Below are 21,941 nucleotides of genomic sequence, written 5' to 3' on the forward strand. Positions count from 1 at the left end.
GAGGCTCCAAACTTAACCACTATGCCACCGGGGCCGGCCCCAAATTCCTGATTTTTTATAAAAACATTGCGTGAGTCTTTGAAAACGCACTTGGGAACGTGCGGACTGTAAAGTGACTGAGCTAGAAAAGGGCTCCACCCTGGGAAGTCTCCGGGGAATCTCCCAGGAGAGGCTTTTTCTGCCTGGTACCCCTTTTTTATTTCTCTCTAAAATGGGAAGGTTGGCCACTTAATCAGCCCCTGAGGGCTGCATCAGTGCTCCATGCCGCTGTAAGAAAAGAGTCCTGTGAACTGCGTAAACAAGGAACCACATCCCAGGCGCCAACTGGGTTTCATTCCGCATTGCTGAGCCCAACAGCAAGCAGAAGCAAATTTCTTATCCAGATTCGTAGACAACACAAGGCACCATCCACAGGGAGGGGGGACAGGCAGGAGAAAGCTCATTGTTTGGTTTCGTTTTAGATTCTAATTATCTCAACAACTGCATAGCATGAGTGTGAGTGTGCATGTAAGTACATGTGAGGTGCCTCTGTTGGGCAGTGAAACTCTCAGAATGACCTTTCTGAGGCCAATCTCCACAGTTTCTTGATGTCACAAGCACAGGTTGAGAACTAGAGTTCTATGGCCTCTTCTTGGCCCTTCTTGGGCCTACAAAAATATCCAAGGCCTTATAAGTGAAAATTATCAGCTCTAAAACATCAAAAGAAAACCACAAAGCCATAATGACTAACTGTGTAATTAAGTGACTAAAAATCCATAACATGAAGTCAACATCATGAATTGTTGACTTCAACACTCATAACAATTTCATTACATTTGGTGGAGGAGAAAGGCTAGATTTTTCTCATTTTGCAAGAATTCCTGAGGCTACATGATGATGGTAGAGAAAGCCAGGCCCATGGTAAAATAGGTAAGATATGCCACAGCAAAATAATTCCAAAAACAAAATCACTACCAATTTTTTCCAGCCATAATATAAATTTAATGGGGTATATTTGGGTGTGACATGGGATGGTGCCTCCAAAGATGGGGAGGCTAGAGTTTAGGAAGGTATTAAAATTGCTTACATGATGGTCTACAAAATTTTAGCTATCAAAACTCAACCTAAACTCAGAAGCTATGGCAAATGTCTGATTTCTGATAATTCTGCTGAGCTGATATAGGCACACGCACATTGCAACGCACACAAACACACACACACACATACACACACACACACACAACGGCTGTTTGTTTTCCAAGTACTGCTGCAGTAACAAATACTTTCCCAAGCTTTGTTCAAATAAAAACAAAATGAAGCTTTCCTTGATGTATGATGTACAATCAATAACCTCCTACTTCTCCTTTTCATAGAAAATTCATTTTACTTTAAGGAAAACATGATGAGAGATTAAGATCCATAACAGAGACCTTGTGAACAGAATACACAAGGATTTATGGATGTTGACAGTCCTCTCAGTGGAAAACTTTTGGCAAAATGAAAATGAAAACAGGGAGGAAACCTGTCTAGAAGCACGTCCCCCAATGGGCACACCCCATCTCTTCAAGTACCCAGTGCAACATGGGGCGACTCCTTTTGTGTGGGAATAGAACAGATTGTACAGCTGAGCTGAGGCACCCTGGGCCTTGACTTGTGTTTTCCTGCAGAAAGAGCTTGCTCAGGCTGAGCCACAGTCCCCTCTAGAAAGTCCCACCGGGGGAAGCTCAAGCAGCCCACGATGGAGGCCCATTCTTTCTAGGCCAGTGGGGAGTTGGCTGAGATGCCATCTGTGTTCTGCAGAGCCTAGTAGAAGCTCTGATGATCCAGAGATTACTGCCTCCCACAGTCCCCCCTCTCCTTTCTGAATGGACATTCCATGGACTTCCAGACCTTCAAGTAGCAGCATCTGAAGCCCAAATCATAATGCTCTGGGGGGACCCATGAGGAGGCCCGGGGTCAGACTCAAGTTCCACTGAGGCCTGAGAGGTTGCAGGGGAGGGTCAGAGTAACTCCATACGTCCAAAGCTTGGGGGTCCAAAGGCTGGGTAACCTCCACAACCTGATTAGTTTTCAGATGGGGCTCCTGTGTATCTTCTTCCCCATCTTGGGATATTCAACCCGGGTTCTCAACATACTTGAGCACCAACAGTGCACGGAGAGTGGCATTGGGAAGCACAGAAAGAGCAATGAACTAAGATCAAACAGATGCCCAGTGCTGCCACTTACTTTGCGACCTTGGGCAAGATGCTTCACCCCTCCCACCCTCAGCTTCCTCTTGTGCAAAATTAGGATACTGATACCTACCCACCCTAGTACATAGGGTTGTTATGAATACTAATAGAAATGATGGGACTTTGTAAACTATGCAAGTCTAAAGAATTAATAATAATAAGGTATTGTGGGGTTCAAAATTACAGTCAGTGCAGCCTGATAAGTAGTAAATATCCCCTCCTGTCTTCCAGCGCTGCCTGGTTTCAGCCCCACCCAACTGGCAGGTGAATTTGCTCCCTGAGGAAGGGGGAAGACAAGGAAGACCTGAGTTAGTCAGCAGGAACATTAGCTTAAACTTGCTCAGATAAAGTATTTGAATCAATAAGTGTCACACTGTTCCGGGAAAACGATGGTCTGGCCTTTCCAATCACAAAACCAGACTCGATATTGGCAGCGGTGTGTGCTTTTCCTATTATACCAGTGCTTGGCACTTAGTAGACACTGAACCATTTCCAGAATGAAAGACTAGAAGGAGAGATGGAGAGAGATCAACTAGATCATAAACAACAAGTCTTAAAGGAGAGACAAGAAGTCGCTTTACCTTGACAATTCTACATCGCCGATCTGAATAAATCAATTGACTGTTCACCTAATGGCTGATTTCTTTTCCCCACTGAATTGACCAGCTGCCTCAGCATAGTCTAGACACCATCGTAGTGTCATCAGAACATCTAAGGAATTTTCATTGGGTCACCTTGCGCCCTTGCTACAGGCGGCCAACACGGTTAATGGGAGAGCCGAGTGATGACACGCCAGGTGGCCGGGGTGGGAATCCCAGGTGGCCTTGTGTGAGTCCTTTAGCTTCTCGGAGTCAGCTTCCTAGCTGTGCAGTGAAACTAACAACACTGACCTCATCGGCGGGGTTGGAGGGATTCAAGAGAATATTGGGACAGTGCTCGGCACAGACCCCGGCACACAGCAGACCTCAACAAACAGGACCCTGTGTTTATCACAACTACGGAAAGAGAACAAAGCCTGGTTTCTTTTTTCCTGGGGCGGCACGGCATCACGGAGAGATACCACCCTGGGGGTTCAGGGAGCTGAGGTCCAGGCCCAGCCGTGAAGGGAGGACTTTGCACCTCTGAAGCTCAGAAACTTCTCTCATCCGCCTCACTCACTCATCTGCCGGCAGCTGTGGGCCCCACGCACGTCTATTAATCCCCCGGTGCTCAGGTGTCTGGTTTGCAAAATCCACCTGACACCCCGACTGAAGGCAGCAGGGCTGCACCAGGAGAACTGTGCAGCCTTCTTCCAGCCCCAAGATCCAAGAGTCTACGCAGACGCAGCTTTCAACTCTGAAGTAGAGCAAGGGGCTGTCTCACAGGAAGAGACTGCATATAAAGGAATAATGAGCGATCATTTCTGTTCTGTTCTTCAAAGAGAAGCAAGCTTTGAAAAGGAGAGATGTTCAGGGCTGAGAATTCGGGAACACGGAGGAAGACTCCCAGCTAGTTAGCCAATGGTTAGCGCCGGGCTCTTGGGCTGCCTGTTAGCGAAGCTCCATTGATCCACAGTTCATTTCACAGGTTACATTAGTTATTCAGTGCCCCCCATGTGTGGGAACTGAGTGTTGGGGTGATCGTGGTGAATAAAACAGGCAAATATTCCTGATCACATGGAGCTTACATTCTGTGGCCTCATTCACTCGTTGGACAAATATAAGTGCCAACTCTGTGCCAGATACGGGACTAGAGACACGAAGATAAGTAGTCCGACCTGTAAAGGTGAACAGGTGCGTGGACCATGCAGTCTAACCTGAAGGATGCTGTAACAGAGCTTTCAGAAGACTGGGAATGCAAATCCCAACAATAATCACTGAGTATCCAGCACTCACTCCCCCGCACCGAGTGCTTATACACATCGCGGCATTTCATTCAATCCCCAAACACTCCTATGAGGCGGGCACTCTTACGGGGGAAGAAACAGGCTGAGAGAAGAACTTGCGCAAGGTGGCACAGCCAGTAAGAGATGAGGCTGGGGTGTGAACCCAGGCTGTCCGACCTCAGACCTTGCTTATACAGCGTGATGTACCACACCATGACTCCTCTCCATGACATCGACCAGATTAGACATTTCAGTGAGTAAATAACTTACACCACATCAGTCACAATATCCCAAAAGCATCTTCTACATTGGGGTTTAGGAATGCAGGATCAATCCTTTCTGTTGATGTAAAGTTGGTTTAGCCACAAAACTTAAGATAAAATATACACATTTCTTTAATACAGAAGCAAGCCAGTTTTAAACCTCGGACCTTTGAGAGCCACAGGTGGATGTGCCGACTTTGACAAATGAAAGCAAGCCCTCTGGCATGGAAGGTTGGGAAGTGTCTGGTTGGACAGGGTTATTTTTGGTTCAGAGATGTCTTTGATGAGTTTCACCTCTGCTCCCTTGTATCAGAAATGCCACTGGGGAGGTGAGGATACAGCAGCGACAGGGAACACAAAGAAGAGCTTTGCATCAGGAAAAAGGCAGAATTGCAAATTATCGTGAGAAGGAGGGGAAGAGAGTCACTTTTGAGTTGGAAGCATCTAGTTCTTGGGCCCTGCATTCTTCCAGTTCTGCTCATTTCCAGCGCTGGTTCTCCTCATTCCCCTTCTTCTCTCTGCCATCCCTTTTGGGTCCTGGAGCTCTAGAAGGTTCCAAGCACGGCACTTACCTTTCTCTCCCCTCCCCACCCCACCTCACTCACTCAGTGCTTCTCCGAGCCTCCGCGGGACACGCTCTCCTGGCTTGTCTCCACGGCCAAGGCCACAGCATAGACACATTGTGGGATCCCTGCTCCCTGGGTAGCCTGAGCCTCCTAGGATGTCAGAGCAGGAAGGACCTGCCAATCATCCGGGCCAGCACTTTTCGAGCTCTGGCAATAGAATCTCTTTCTCAAATGCATCTTATGCAAAAGTCCAATAGATGTAACACCAATGAAAGAGGAGCAACTCTAGTGAAGTCTGTGTGTAGGGCGGGGGTGGGAAGCCCCCATTTGACCCCTACAAGGGTCCCTAAGGCCCTTTATAGAATCCTAAGACTCATGAGAGCCCAGACTGAAGTCACAGATTTGGCCTAATCCCCTCACTTTATAGATAACATACTGAGGCCATTTTGCCTCCATCCGCTTGTGAAAACATCCCAAACATCCTTCTGTTTCTTTACGGTTAGTGTGGTTCCCATTAAGCACACTGATGCTGCTTGTTCATTGGGCCTGAAGCAGTCCCAGGAGATGCAGAAAGAAACACCCCCTCAGCTCGGGGCATGCTAGTACTAACTACTTCCCATGCCTCGTGACACAGTTGAGCACTTCCTCCTCCTGGATACTTTCCTCTGCTGACTTTTAGGACGTTCCTGGTTCTCCTTCCCACAGCCGCTCCTTCTCGGTCTCCTCTGCTGCTGTCTGGCCCAAGGAAGGGCTCAGGTCTCGACTCTTCTACCCTCACTCCCCAGGTGACCTTGTCCTGTCTCACGGCTTTAAAAACCATCCATATGCTCCCAACTCCCAAATTTATATCTCCAAACCATCCTCGCTCCTGAATGCCAGCCATGATTATCCAACGACCCAGGTGACATCTCCACCTGGACGTCTAACGGGCACCCCAAACTTAGCTTGTCCCAAACTGGACTCGTGATCTTTCCGCCATCCTCAAACCCACTCTTTCCTCAGTCTGCTCAATCTCGGTTTATGGCAACTCCATCCTTCCAGGAGTTCAGACCGAAAACCTTGCAGTCATCCTCACGCCTCTCGTTCGCTCACACCCACACCCACTGTGTCAACAACATCTTGCTGACTCTTGCTTTTAATTACGGCCAGAATCTAGCCACTTCTTAGCCCACCTCCACTGCTCCCACGTGGTCCAGGCCACTGGCATCCCTGCCTGGATTATTGAGAGCCCCCACACACTGGTCTCCTGCCCTCACCCTTGCTCCTCTAGAGTCTATGTCCAACCAGCAGCCAAAGTGATCCTTTTAAATCATAAGTCACACCTGCCAATCCTTACTCAAAATTCTGCAATGGCTTCCCAGTTCACTAAGAATAAAAGCCAAGGTCTACAGTAGCCTGTGAGGAACTACCCAACCTGGCTTCCTGTGATTCTCTGTTTCCCCCTCTTATCTCTTTTGGCTCACTCACACTTTTCCACCACAATGGTTTCTTAGCTATTCCTGCCTCAGGGCCTTTGCACTGGCTGTTCCCTCTGCCTGGAATACTCTTCCCCAGACACTCACATGGCTAAATCCCTCACCAACTTCACCTTCTCAGTGAGACCCCCCCTAACCACACTATTTTTAATTATAACCCACCATCCTCAGCCCTCCCTGTCCCCCTCACTCTGATTTATTTTTTCCATGGCAGGTAGCCCCTTCTAACATTTATTTTGTTTACTTAAGTTTATTGTTTAGGGTCTGCCCCCACTAGAATGCAAGGTCTATGAAGCCAAAGATTTGTCTGTTTGTGCACTGATGTATGCTAAGGGCCCAGAACAATGCCTCCTACATAGCAGGCTCTCAATAAATAGTTGTTGAATGAATGAATGAATGAGTATTCTGCAGTGGACAGATCACTTTCACATCTGATGATTCCTTTGAGCTTCAAAACTCTCTTGGGATTGTTCAGATGAGAAAACAAGTCTGGAGAGGAAAGAAGAGGTTCTCTTTGTTCTTTGCCAACCATGGGCTGAAATGTGAGGTCACTAAATGCAGCTTAATAACTGCCTCTAGTCTCCTGCTTAGAAATTTCCTTCAGGCCTAAACCGCAGGAACAGCTACGCAGCTAGTTTATTGCTGTCTCATCCCTCGTACTATGAATTGTGTATCTGCTCACGATTGCTCTTTTTGCACAGGCTACTGGGAAACTCGAAGGCAGCAAATACTGGTTCTTGGGCTTCAGACTCCAGGTCTTACACCAGAGGCCCCCTGGTTCCCAGGCCTTAGGACTTACACTGAATTATACCATCGGCTTTCCTGGTTCTCCAGCTTGCAGACGGCAAATTGCGGGACTTTCTGGCCTCCATAACTGCGTGGGCCGATTCCCATAAAAAATTTCTTCTTCTACATATCTATATACATCCCATTGGTTCTGTTTCTCTGGAGAACGCTAATACAGTGGGAAACACTCAATAAATGTTATAGCTTTTACCATTACTAAGTGCTGGGCTTTATAGCTTTCCAAAGTGTTGCCTCGTCTGACACTTGAGGCTCCATGAATACCGGAACCTGGTATTATCATTACTTCCCATTCCTGTGTGAGGAAACTGAGGTTCAGCGAGGTCAGGGGCCTATCCAAGGTTGCACAGCAAGCGTACATCCTGCTAGGCCTGAGCCGAGGCCTTCCCATTCACTGGAAGGTTAGGGCACCTCCCCACACCCCTCCTCCTCCACTGCCCCCCGCTGGCTCCCGGCTGCCCTAAGCGGTTCCACCTGATGAGGCCATCAGAGGCCGTGAAATCACCAGCTTGCTCTTCATCTGTTCCTCAATCCAAAACTCACACGCTGTGAGGACTTGGTGCAGCAGCAGAATCAGCAAGAGCAGCAGGACCAGGTGGGGTGGAGGGGAAGAGAGGCAGGGCTCCCCAACACCTGGCAGCTCAGAACAGAGCCTTTGGCCTCTCACCCACACCAGCCTGCCCCAGTGATCGGAATAGGAAGCATCAAGAGACTCATCATCTGGCCCTGACAACGGTGGCTGCAGGACGGAGAGAGCCGGAGGAGGGGTGAGGGTAGGCTTCCAAAGAGAGGAACAGAAGCAGAATTCGGAGATACTGACACAGGGACAAGGTTCCCCTGGCTCTCCTCCCACGCCCGCCCTGACGACACGGCTCCAGGGTGGGAAGGAGAATCGCGAGTCTTAACCCCAAGCCCACCCCAGGCCCCGAATGTCTGGTGTCCAGGTGCTGGCCACAGCCACAAGGGAGGGGCAGCTGGACCTCCCCTGACCACTGAAGGAGGCTTTGTCATGAACCCCTCCTAAGTAGCTACTGCCATGGGTGCAGTTTACATCTGGGTGATTACTTGTGAGTAAACTTTAGTAAACCCACCTCAGGCCTCAATCTACATGAGGGCAGGAACCTGTCCGGCCTTGCTCGCCAGGGTCAGCCCAGGCCCCAACCCTGCAAGGGGCAAGGGAGGAGGCTGAGGGAGGGAAAAGCTGTGCCCGCTCCCCAATCCCCGAAATTCTCAGAGGCATCAAGAGAAAAGAGGTGATTTACGTCTGCGTGCTTCTCGCGCACATCCTGACACCCTGGGCGGTACTGGGAGCTGAGACTGGGAAGAAACAATGACACACGCCACCCAAAAAAAAAACCCAGTTAATCCAAGCAACCTCCACCCCCGAGATGGGCACTTTTTTTAAGGTTTCACTCACCCTTTCCAGCTGCCTCCCTGATTTGCTTTCAGATGTTAATGCACTAGGGACCTGCTAATTTATTCTGCCTTCAGTGCACCTGATCTTCACAGGAATCCTTTTCATTGGCTCAGCCACGAGCTAATGGGGACCTCTGCACGATTCTGGACCAGCATCTCTTTCAATGTGAGATGTACAGTAAAACCGGAGATGTTACAGCCGGTTCGTATATTAATCTCCAAAACTACTGTTGACAATGCAGCCTCATGGACTCTGCCTCCCAGGAGTGATCTGGTTTGGAGGAGACAATGTATCACAACAGAGCGGAGATGGGCAGATGGGCGAAGGACCCAGAAACCTGGGATACTGGTTCCAGCTCTGCAATGTGACCTTGTGACCTTGGGCAAGGCAGCATCTCACTCTGGGCCTCAGCTTCCCCATCTGTAAAATGTGAGGTTTGAACCAGATGCTCCCATGGGATGAGGCATGGCATGGGTGGGAAGAAGTCAGAATTTGAAGTTCCTCGGACTTGAGTTCAAATCCCGACTCGGTCATTTATTGTCTCAGGTACTGTGTGCAAGTTACTAAATGTTTGGCAGCCTCAGAGTCTTCTTGTGTAAGACGGAGGTGATATCAACACCTAACTGGCCTTCCCACGTTCACCCTTCCCTTCCTGTCTGCTCTCAGCACTGCAGCCTACATGAGCTGTTTAGAACACAAATCTGATCATAGCATCTCCCTCCTTAAAACCTTTCAAAGGCTTTCCAGTGTCCTTGGGAAAAGACCGACTCCTTAATCTGGCAGATGCTTGGTTCAGCCCCTACCCAGCTCCCTTCACTCGGTTCTCCAATTCCAGCCACACTGGCTGCTCTCCGTCTCATCATGCTCCCACTGCCACAGGCCCTTTGCACATTCTGTTTGCATTCACAGAGTACTGACTTTTCTACCTTTTCCACCAAATGGGCCATACTCCAGCCTCACTCAAGCCTCACTCCCTCACTCACTTAGCGAAGCCTCCCCTGACTCCTCACTACATCAAGAGCCTCAGTAAAGACTCTTACAACCCCATGCATCTCTCCTTCGTAGCAACTGTCACAATCATAAATTTACATCTGCATGATTATTTGATGAAAAAAACTAAGTCCGCTACAGGCCTGCAAACTCCATGAGGGCAGGGACCATGTTGCTTAATATCTAACAGAGTACCTGTAGAAAAAGTCATAATGAATATAATAAAATCCGACAATGCCGATATTTAATAAGCAATTTCTACATGTCAGGCACCTCGCAACAGTCCTAATATTCAGGTTTTATTTTTATTCTCATTTAACAAAGGGGAAGACGGAATCAGAGAGGCTAGGTAACCTGCCTAATATCACACAGCTGGTAAGTGGGCACACCCTGGAAGTCTGGCAGGCTATTTGAAGTTACCGACAGGCATTTGAAGTCTTTCACTCAATATATGAAGCAGGGTTCAGGGAGCAGATCTTTAAGCAAGGAGGCTGGCACTTCTTAAGCACTTAAACAGGCACTGAGTATTCACGACGCGTCCGATACTATCCTGAGGACTTTTACATGAATTACCTCATCTTATCCTCCTAATGGCCCTGTGAGGGAGTAGTAACATTTATCCTAATTTAACAGATGAGGAAACTGAGGCTCAGAAAGATTAGTTGGCTTGCCCAAGGTCACCCGGCATATAGGCGATGGTCCCCGAATTTGAACCTTGGTCCCCTAACTCCAGAGTCTGGGAGAGCCTCAGCTCTGGGATCCTCAGAGAGGACAATGGCAAATTCTCCACTACGCCACAGATTTCTGCACTCAGTTCTAGTGCAAGTCCTGTGCTCCTTCTGGCACCGGGCCTACCCAGCGAGGCAGGGTATGGACAGAGCTGGTCCCTGGAGACCACAAAGCCACCCACTGCCCCACGGCCTCAGCTGAGGAGGCTACTGGGCAACCTCACGGATGGCTGGGCAGTGACTCATGGGACAGCCAGGGACGGGGAAGCCGGTGGTAGGGGCTAAAAAAAAAGACCTGCGACCACATATTATACAGAAGACGATCATCAACCATGACCACGGGCCTCAAGGCGAGCCCCGCCCTCCACTCCACACACCCCTCGGGCTGCAGTGGAGCCCTTCTGGGACCCTCTCAGAGGCCCATCTGAACCAGATTTCGCCACTGTGCTGTAGCCATTCACAGCACAGTTTCTGGAGCCCAAATCCCAATTCTACCCCTTTGTAGCCATGGCATCTCAAACCACTTACTGGCCTCTCTGAGACTCAGTTTCCTCCCCAGTAAAATGGAGATAAGAAACACCCACTTCACAAGAACAGTGTGAAGACTGAATGAGGTCATGTGTGTGAAGGACCTAGCATGGCACCTGGCCCAGCAACTGTTGTTCTCCCTGTGGATGAAATGCATGGGATGGTGGAGAGGAGAAGATGGGCACATAACACAATTTGCCTGCAGCACCCACTCTCTTGCATTCATATTTTACCCACGTCTGAGAGCTTCACCAATTCACTGTTAAGCCACGTAGCACTCCACTTCAAGAATAGGATGATGATAATAATAAAGGATAACAGTTGTTAAGTATGCACCATATATGAGACACTGGGAAAAACACTTTGCACCCACCATATTATTTTCTTAATATTATTTAATCTTCATGAACATTCTATGAGGCAGTCCAGAGCCAGACTGCCTGGGTTAAAATCGGACCCACCACTTGCTAGCTGTGTCACCTTAGGTAAATTCTTTAAACTTTCTGTTCTTCAACATCCTAATCTGTACAATGGGAATAATAATAATAATAGCACCTCTTTCATAAGGTTGTGGTGAGGATTAAAAAATGAACAACTCGATCCAAAAACGGACAGAGGATCTGAACAGACATTTTTCCAAAGAAGATATAAAGATAGACAAAAGGCACAAGAAAAGATGCTCAACATCACTAATTACTATGGAAATACAAATCAAAACTACAATGAGATATCACTTCACACCCATCAGGATGGCTTTCATTAAAAAGACAAGAAATAAGATGTGTTGGAGAGGATGTAGAGAAAAGGGAACCCTCACACACTGCTGGTGGGAGGGCAAACTGGTGCAGCCGCTACGGCAAACAGTACGGAGATTTCTCAAAAAATTAAAAATAGAAGTACCATATGATCCAGCTATTGTACTTCTGGGTATTTATCCAAAGAACATGCAAATACTAATTTAAAAAGATATATGTACCCCTATGTCCATTGCAGCATTATTCACAATAGTCAAGACTTGGAAACAACCCAAGTGCCCATCAACAGATGAATGGATAAAGAAGATGTGGTATACATACACAATGGAATACTACTCAGCCATGAAAAGGACGAAGTCATGCCATTTGTGACAACATGGATGGACCTTGAGGGTATCATGCGAGTGGAAACAAGTCAGAGGGAGAAAGACTACTACCATATGATTTCACTCATATGTGGAAAATAAACAAACACATTAGATACAGAGAACAGATTGGTGGTTACCAGAGGCGAAGCAGGTAGGGAGAGAGCGAAAGGGGTAAAGGGGCACGTGTGTGGTGACAGACGGAAACTAGACTTTTGGTGGTGAACACGGTACAGTCTATACAGAAGCCAAACTATAATGATGTGCACCTGAAATTTACATAATGTTACAAACTAGTGTGACCTCAATAAAAAAAATCGTTACTATATGGTGGCAGAGGTGTCTAGCTTTCTACCAAAAATATATGCCCCTCCAATGGTGTAGAATTGTGTCTGGGAGTGGCTGCCCCACCAGAGATCATCATTCCCAGACCCCTTGTATCTAGTTGAGGCTGTGTGACTGAGTTCTGGTCATTGGAATGTGAAAAGAACTGATACACCCACATCCAGGACTGTCCAAGAAAAACCTCCCACACAATCCTCCACGCTCCATCATCCCCAATCAGGGAAGTTCCTGGGAGTCACTTGTTCCAGATGGCAGAACCTCCATCAACTTCCACGGGACAGAACGCCCCCCTCCCTTGCCATTGATGGGACTCAACGCAAATGAGAAAACAACTTTTAGTGTGTTCAGCCCCTAAGATGCAACAGCTAGCATCACTCTAACTAATAAAGAAACTGGCACCAGAGTGGGGTGCTTAAATATAAGGCATTGGCTTAGAAATCAGATGGCGGGTTATGATATTAGAGGCTGGAAAACTGGAGACCCAGGTTATGCAGAGGTAAAATGTTTGGTTGAGCTGTCCTCTATGATAACTTAGAAGGCAGAACTCATGCCTATGGAGCCTGTAAGCTCTAGAGAAAGAGGCTTGAAAAAAATAATGGTAATCGAGTTTGCTGATTATTCCTGGCTGAGTTTAACAAGGTATTAGGGAAAGACAGGAGCTCAGGCACAAATTAGCCAGTTTGCAAGCAAAATTGGAAAGAAATAGTGGAGAGGTGAAAAAGATAATTATTTCTAGACCCCAAACAATAAGAGTTAAGATTGAGAAGACTTTTAAGTGAAATAAAAATCAGATTAAGAGTGTAAGCTTCCCACCTAAGCCTGATGGCCCCAAGGTAGCTGTCATTGAGAGAGAAAGAGAGGAATGGGTTGAGAAAGCAAAGAAATAATCCAGGCTTGAGAAGTAAGTCTGGGAAATAACTCTGGGTGTGCCTACTGGCACACTACACATCCTAGATGAAAAGCCTAAGAGGTTGTTGAGGGACTTGCATTGGCATAATCTATAAGCCTGGATTTTAAAAAGCTGTTACTGTTACAGGGTTAAAAACAATCCTTGGGCCCCTAAAATTTCAAGGGCAGGAACTAGGTTACAAAAGATTTAGAGCCTCAAGGAAGTCATACTCCCCAAGACCCACTTCAAGTGTGGCCAAGAAGAATGGACAACGAAAATTCTCCCAGAAGGCAGAGCCAGGAGCATGGAGAACAATGAACCAGGAAATCGCTCCTGAGAGCAGAATCGGGGCTTGAACAAGGAACCTCACCCACTTCCAGGGCACGGCCACACAGTGCCTGCATGGCAAGATCTCATAACTACTAAGGGCCAGTGACTTCTGTGTGTCTTCCACTATTGTCTTTTCATAATGGGTTATCCTCCAATATGGCATATGGGCACCGAGTGGAAGATAATGAGTCTCTTTTGGCTCATGGCCTGAACCAAAAGGAGCCACATTCAATCCAACGGATAGGACGGAGATTCACCCAAAGATCCTGAACTTTAAGTTGGAAGCAGTGATTGGATAGAACATGAGTTTCCTCCATTGTGGAAAAGGGAACGTGTTTTGTGTGTGAGAAGAAGGATGCACAAAGGTATTTGGTGGCCTGGGGACCAGTGACACATCTGGCTAATGACATATGGGCACAGTGATGTAGGTCCCTTCCAGGCTTAGCCTATAACACCTTTCTTAAGATCCTCTACATTGTCCTGCCTCTACCTATCGGCTGGATGAAGGTCCAAGGAAGGGCCTAAAGGCCACGTGTTGAAGAGAAAGGAAGCAAAATCTCCATCAGTCTTGGTACCTAAATGACCCTCCTGCCTCCTGCCTCCTCCCACCCCACCCCTCTCCCAATCAGACTTTAGTGAGTAAGAAATGACCTTCCACTGTGTTAAGCTCCTGAGATTTGGGGGTGCTCTTTTATAATAGCTAATGTAGCTATAACGATTATAATATAGAGAGCTCTTAAAACAGTGCCTGGCACATAATAAGCACTATACAAGTGTAGTTATTGTTATTACAATCCCCATTTTACAGATAGGGAGACGGCAAGTTACGGGTGTGTCTGACTTCCAAAGTCAATTATTATTTTATATTTGCCCCTCAATGGATGATAATCAGACCCATTTTATAGGTTAAGTTTGGTGCCTGTCTCAAGGTCACAAATAATAACAGACCCAGAATTAGAGGCCATCCTCCTATTCAAAGGCCATCAGCAACCCCACCCCTGACCCCAGGTCTCCAGGTTGGTCCCCCATTGTTTTATTTTGTTGTTATTTTTATACTATGTTTCAGGAAACACTCCACTTGCAGATATCCCCAGCACTGAACTGGCAAGTCTGCATAAAAAACCAAATAACCCTCCACTGACCCAAATTCCAAGTTTTAATTTACATTGAGCTAGTTAATTAAAAACGTGCTCTGTGAGCACAGACACTGCTGTGGCTGGCTCCCGAGATAGCTTTTGCTGTTCTCCGTAAAAAGCTGGGTTTCCTCTGTGACATTTTTGTCCAGCACAGCAACGCTGCACCCTGGAACAGCTCGACCAGCTCTAGCACAAGAAAGCTGCTGAGTAAGAATTTCGTCTCCAGAGCAACAGGAGAACAAACAACCTGAACACAACTTACCCACCAAACCAGTGTTGGTGGGGCGAGGGCTCATGTTAATTAATGCTTATAGTGATTGGGGATCCCTGAAATGAAAGAGACTATTCAAAATCCCCAAAGTATTATTATTATTACCAACCCGAATAATCCATTTTTTAAGGAAGCCGTTATTATCGAGTGCCTGCGATGTGGCAGGTGTTTTCACATATTTGATCTGACTTAATCCTTTTAATCACTCTATGTGGTAGGTTTGGGTTGTCTTCCTTTTTTATGCTTTCTTTTTTTTTTTTTTTTTTGGTAATTCTCACTGTACAGATGAGAAATCCAAATTCAGCAAAAGTCATTTGCTAGTAAGTGGCAGAGCCGAAACTAAAGGCTAGATCTTGTAAGTGTCAAGTCCTTCTCCCTTTCATCACACCACACTGCCTCTTCCATCCAGTCTTCCCTTCAAATTCTTTCTACATTTAAAACAAAATTTCATTCAAGGATGCCTATGGCTTTTTTTGTATGTCTTTTTTTATTGAAGTATATTTTGCAATACAGTGAAATGCACGTCTTAAGCTCGCAAGGCAGCATGTTTTGACAAATGCATATGCCTCTGAACCCACATCCCTACCCGTGCAAGGGACATTTCTATGACCCCAGAAAGTTCCCTGGTGCCCCTTCACTAAGGATGCCTGTTTAAAAAAACATAGCAAACAAAATGAGCTATTTTCCTTTGACCAAAACAATCTTTTTGGGACCTTGGCAGTGGGGCTGTGCCCATGGGGGTCAATCGCTGAAGTGGATGCACTGAATTATTTGATGTTAGGAATATCGAGAAGGGGGTCCAGTTAAAATTCTGCACCCTGCTGGCTCCATCCACACTGAATGGATGGGGATGAGCTAATCTGGATGAGATAGAGGTGAGATACCATTGGGCCTGGATTATCACAACTACCATCACCGCTCTGGCCCCTAAAGTGTGTCAGGCACCAGACTGTAAGACCATTATACACATAATGTCATTTAATCCTCATAATTATTACCTCCATTTTACAGCTAAGGAAACTGGATCTCAGAGAGGTTAGGGAACATACCTAAGAACAAACAGCTAGAAATTGGCAGCCTTGAAACTCAAATCCAGGAGGTCTGACATCAGAGGCCTTTACAGATGTTGATTACAGATGTTGATGGGTAATTTTAAATCCCAAGGATTTAATGGGCCTGTTATATTCATTCAACAAACAGTACTCAGCATCTACTAAGTGGTAGGAGTGCTAGGTGCTGTGCTGAGTAATATGGAAGGAGCTACAAAGATGAATAAGATACAAGCTTGCACTGGAGGTGCCGCAGTGTGAGAGGGAGTCACTTAAAGCAAAGTCAAGGTCAGGACTCCCAAGGGATGGGGAAAAGGCTATGTAAGGCCTAGGTTTGCAGAGTGGGGAAGGGATTGCACCCAGGAGGCCCTCACAGAGACGCTGTAAAGATCACTCTTGAGGCAAGTCTTCAAGGATGGGCGGGAACTGGTCAGCTCTGAAGGGGCTTAAGGTTAAAGGGCAAACATATACAATGGCATGGTGAAGCCCTTCTGTCTGCTCCTCATTTAGCTTTAGCAAAATCAAGCAAGCCAAATTTTAAAACCCCACAGATATGCAACACTCCCTGGGGTCTCTTAGCTGTTACCCCAGCTCTTCAAAACAGCCAAAAATCAACAAAGAAAAAAACAGCTCTGAAGAGTAAAACGGTGGCCACAAAGTTCAAGCCCTCAGCCCATTGCACGTGATTTTTGAGAGCCACCAAATCCTCTGAGCCCCATATGATTAGCTTCAGGATTCCACGGGCCTTGGCAGCGTAGTAGCAGCAAATTAGAAGGGTGGACAGGTGCAGAGATGGCAGTAAGCAGAGAAGGGGCGACCGAGTAGAAAGACTAGAAAAGATGACTCAAGAAACTCAAAAATCAATGGCTTCTTTCCGGACATCATTGGATAATATTACACAATAGCTTGCTCAACTCAACAGGCATCTCACGAGCTCCAGCTGTGTGCACCAGGCCCCTACACTTGGCAGAGGCGATAAAAACACAAAAGCCAGTACTGCCGGTTCAGTTTGATAGGAACAAAAGGTGTATAAATCGGGAAGAAAGAATGTCAGGCTGTGAGGGGTCTCTGTTTACTGTGTAGATAATGAAGGGCAAGGAGGATGGCCTGAAGGCAGGGAACTCATCTGTCACTAAAGAGCAAGACATTTAAGTTCACTATGCCTCAGTTTCCTCCTCTGTACAATGGGAATAATAGTAGTACCTTTTCAAGGGAATGGTGAAGACCAAATGGGTCAACATAGAGTAGTGTTGGAGGAGTGTCAGCCGTTATTACCTCTGTACTTGCTCAGACCCTAGATTTACTCACTGCTCAATAAATATTGATGAGCCAATGAACTCACAAATGAATGAATAAGTGATGCTACTGAGTTAAAGGGGAAAAAAATCAATTATGTAAGGCATGGGCTCCTTAATAAGGCTTGCAGAGCAGAAAGACTGCCATGCAAAACAGTTTAAGAAATAGGTTTGATGTTTAATGTATGTTTCAGATACACAAGAAATTAATTGCTCATTCTAACTCTTCGGCATAAAGGACCTGCCATTTTAAATAAGCCCAAGGAAAAGAGAAAAAGAGCTCACAATGAAATTACAGTATATCTCATACCAAGAGATGGCTGAAGGGGCCCTGAAACCCAGGAGTTAAGCTCTGTGGTGTGCGAAACGCTGTGATGGCAGCAAACCCCAACCGCCACACACTCAGCCTGCCCAAAACCAATTCTGTGGCCTTCTCCTTCCTTAAATTATACTTACTCCAAAAAGGATAAACAAAAAAAACTGTCTTTAAAAGATGTTAAAGATCATAAAAGTAAAACCAATTTGAAAAAATACAGAGGCTAGGAGACCAAGCTGAGAGAGGACCTGGGGGTATATCACAGATCTAGGCCCTTTTATTACAGATGAGGAGACTGGGGCCCAGAGAAGGGAAGTGCATCAACCAAAGTCATAACTTCAAGAGAATGGTAAAGACAGAGGTGGGGCAGGGTGCCCAGATTTCCAGCCTGGAGCCCCTCAGGGGAATGCTCCTTGCCCCCAAAGGAACTACTGAGAGAGAAGTAAGAGGAGGTTCCGGTCCCAGCAGGGGGATGGGGTTTGGGGGGCCAGTAGGGAGTAAAGGACAATTGTAATGGGGGAAGTAAGAACCAGGTCGGTGGGTGCTCCGGTGGGAAGAAAATTAATCCTCTCTGCACTTTTTTGGGGGTGGGGGGGTAGGGTTCCAAACAATGAACAATCCAGGCCAAAGCTCCTGGGTTTTGCAGGTGAATCCTTCCGCTTCTGAAGAAGCGCACACAAAGACCAATGCCTTCTCCCAGATGTTTCCATCTTGGTCCGGATTTCACGTGTGGGTGGCGTGGGGTGGGGGGATGGGGAGCCTCGCAGATACCCTCTCTTTAGGGGTTGCGCCCTCTATTGGCAGCAGTGGGGGAAGGGCTCTGGCAAAGAGATCCCGAAGAGTCTTGGGGATCAACGCGGAAGTCGCGAGCCCGCCCCCGCCACACACACACACACACACACGCTTGGCTCCCTTCCTACTCCTCCCCCAACGATGATCAAAGCCAGGTGAAGGGACCGAGAGCTAGAGGGTCGGTTTCCAAGGGGCTTCTGCTGGAGCCGCGCTTCTGCTCGCTCCTGCGCACACTCACAGGCACACTTACACACGCAGATGTACGCACACACTCACATGCACACACTTGGCACCCCGAGAAGCTGGACCGCGCCCGCCGCATCTCTCCTTCAGCCCCCGGGAAACGGACAGGCAGCAACATGAATGAAATCTGCCCAGAAAGACTGCATTTCAGCTCCAACCACGCAACCTCCGGCCAAACCGCTGAATATGTAACAAAGTTTTATTTCGCTTTTAGAGTCTCCAGTTACGCTTCTACCATTTCCTGTGGAAAATTGAAGCTTTGAAGTGTCTAGCTCCGGCTTTCGCAGACAGGCAGGACCGTCAGCTCCAGCTCTCGAAAACAAGAACCCCCGGCCCCACCCCCTCCGCCGCCAGAACTGCAGGTTCAAACCCACCTAGCTCTGGCCTCCAAAGCAGGAGGGTGCGGGAGGGAATGACGGAACCTGCTAGAAACGACGCCCTAAACTGACAACCCCCTCCAGAACCCCGCCCCACTCCCATCCTGCCCGGGTCCCCAGTGACTGGCGCTCCTGAAGCCAAGTGGTGACAGCTGCAACTCCCTGCCATAGGGAACCGAGGGCTGCAAGAGCTGGGAGGTCGGAATTCGGTGTCCATTGCGCAGCACACACCAGCTGTGCGCTCTGGCCCTCAAAACCTGCCCGGGAAGAACTTGGGACCTATAAGTCTTCCCGCTCCACCCTCTCACCACACACACATACACACCACCTCTCCCCTCCTGTTTGTAGGCCGAGCGAGCTCTCAAACGTTCTGCCTTTGCAGCCGCGGGGCCTCTCCTTCACCCGCGCACCGACAGTGTCCCCGAGGGCGCGGGAAAGCACACGGACTGGGCGGCGGAGGGAGGAATGCGCCCCCTCCCTAATTCCAGAGAGCCAAACTTGTGCGCCCGGGAATTCAGAATCTTCAAGGTCAAAAAACCAGGGCTCTGGCAGAAATATATACTAGGCGCAAATGATTGCAAACCTGCCCCCCAACAGGGTGTTGCGTTCTCCCCACAGCCGGCAGGAGGCAGCCGCTGCCCCGCCCCAAACTGGGGGTGGAAACGCACGCTCTCGGACTTGGGACCATAGGAGCCGCGTCAAGTACGAGGATCCCGAGCGCAGGAGGGAACCGGTGGGTTTGGGGCCGCCTCCAACTCGGCGGTCCCCTCAGAGGCTTGGGACAGCAGTGGGTGGAGGAACGACGCGGGAGGGGGGCGCGAAGCAAACTTGCGAGGACGGACGGCCGGGTTGGCTGGGAGGGGGCGGCACCTGCGCGGCCACTTACCGCTGGCGTTCTTCCCGCAGATGAGGTGCTGATAGGGCTGCAGGAGCCCCCATATCTCGGAGTCGTTGTTGACGGTATGCTCCAGCGTCTCCACGGTGAACTTGGGCGCCTCGTGGAGCGCGTGGTGGTGGAGATGGTGGTGGTTAACCGCGGCGGCCGGCGGGGCTGCGGCCGCGGCAGCGGCGGCCGGCGGGGCGCAACAGCTGCTGCCCCCGCTGGCGCTGCTGGCTGCGCTGCAGGCGCCGCCGCTCGCCGTTCCCCCTCCGGGCCCCTCCCGCTCTTTATCCGCCGCGGGGGCCGCGCCGGGGCCTGGACCTGAGCTAGAGCCCGGGCCGGGACCGCTGCAGCTCCGGGGCAGCCCGGAGGCCACGACCCGCGCGTAGATGTCCCGGAAGAGGCTCTCCATGCAGGCAGTCAGGTAGATGGCGGCGTGCTCGTGGATGCGCAGCGCCACGCGGCTGTCTACCATCCAGCGGTACACGCGGCCCACGGAGAAGGTGAGGCCACAGCGCGCAGACTTGCCGCGGCCCAGGCGGTCGCCGCCGGCACTGCTCATGTTGTAGAGGGACAGCGCGGCCAGCGCGGCCGCCGTGCAGTGCGCCGCCAGGCCCCAAGACAGCACGATCTCCATGGCGCTCTGGATCTCGTACTTGGTGCACTTAGCGAAGCGCAGGCTCAGGCGCTGCGCCTCTTTGGCGATGCGTACCAGCGCCCGGCTCACCAGAGTCGACAGCTTGGCCAGCGCGTCTTTGGGCAGGCCGCCGGGGGCCGCCGGGCCTGCCCGGGGATCCCGCGAGCGCAGCAGCAGCGCCTCCAGCTCCTGGAGGGTCCAGGGGACCTCGTCGAGGTCCGGCAGCAGCCGCGAGCAGTGCTGGCCGGCGCAGTCCAGCCCCTCGGAGTCTTCCACCAGGGCAGTGTTGACGGTGTCAAAGCTGTTGTGCCGGCTGTGCATGGAGTCAGCTAGAGGCGGCCAGCAGCTCCCGCCATACGGGGACGCCGGGTGCGAGTCGGAACAGCACAGGGACAAGTTGGAGGAGCGCACCGAGTCCGCCGCGCCACCATAACCCGAGTCCAGCGTCAGATCCTCCAGCGTCCGCACCACGGGCTTCTTACCTCTCCTGGCCATCGCTGCGCCACTTCATGCTGCGGCCGCCGGGGAGCCGAGGGGAAGGAGCTGCAGACGCCGGGGCGCGGGGAGAGCCGAGTCTGCGCTGCCTCGGCTCACTTTTCCACCAGCCGCTACTACCAAGTGTTACTACTTTCGGCTGCCTCCCGGAGCCGCTGCCGCTGGAATACACAGGGCAGACCCCGGAGTCATCCTCCAGAGCCCGGGCCGGAGCTGGGGCGCACTGAGGAGCAAGCCAGGCCGGGAGGGAAGCTCACGCCGGGACTCGCCCCTTTCTTCCAAAATAAAATAAAAAGTGTCCGACCCGCTCCTCCCTGGGCCCGGCTGGGCGCAGAAGCCGCCGGGCGCCGGCCTCGGCGTTCGCAGGACGGAAATCGACCCAGATGCCACTGCAGCAGCAGCTCCTCCGGCAGCCGGCTCCGGGCCCCGGGCTCCCGGCTCCCGGCCCGGACTCGCTCCGCGCCCGCCCGCCCCGCACTCAAGCGCAGCACAGACCGCGGCGGCTGCAAACCCTACCGAAGCCCGCAAACCCGAGCAGCCAGCGGGGCGGGCGTATGTAAAGCAGGGCCAGCGCAGAGCCAATGGGATCATAGGATGCTAATTACCTCGCTTTTTTTTTCAATTCTTCTCCACGCAGCCCCGCCCCTCACACAGGCCCCCGGCGGTGACCAAGGCTACAGGAAGTGGGGAGCAGCGGCCTGGAAATTGGGGGGCCTATGGGAGCGTAGAGACGCGGATGCTGCCCCCCTGCTGCTGTCCCTGCCCCTCAGGCTCCCAGCTTTGGGACCAGAAGAGGAGGGTGGTGGGTTGGGCATGTGACCCCCGCCCCCGGCCCCGAGGTGTGCTCCCCCCAGCGGTTCACAAAGTGTGTGCCTGGGGTCGCTTTCTGCCCCAGCGTTTCGAATTTCACTTTCCTTTCTT

General features: G+C 49.9%; 1 protein-coding gene across 2 annotated transcripts in view; it reads right to left on the reverse strand.

The window, feature by feature from the left end:
- ABTB3 (ankyrin repeat and BTB domain containing 3) overlaps positions 1-21,457 on the reverse strand; it is a 305,101-nt gene extending 283,644 nt beyond the window's left edge. For both annotated transcript variants that reach the window (XM_058568493.1, XM_058568492.1), the window contains exon 1: positions 19,895-21,457. In XM_058568493.1, coding sequence (XP_058424476.1) covers positions 19,895-21,020 — 1,126 coding nt within the window. In that variant the 5' untranslated portion in view covers positions 21,021-21,457. The remainder of the gene's footprint in view (positions 1-19,894) is intronic.
- Positions 21,458-21,941: the final 484 nt, after the last annotated feature.

This window comes from Diceros bicornis, chromosome 25 (genome assembly GCF_020826845.1).
Source record: "Diceros bicornis minor isolate mBicDic1 chromosome 25, mDicBic1.mat.cur, whole genome shotgun sequence".
Lineage (NCBI taxonomy): Eukaryota > Metazoa > Chordata > Mammalia > Perissodactyla > Rhinocerotidae > Diceros > Diceros bicornis.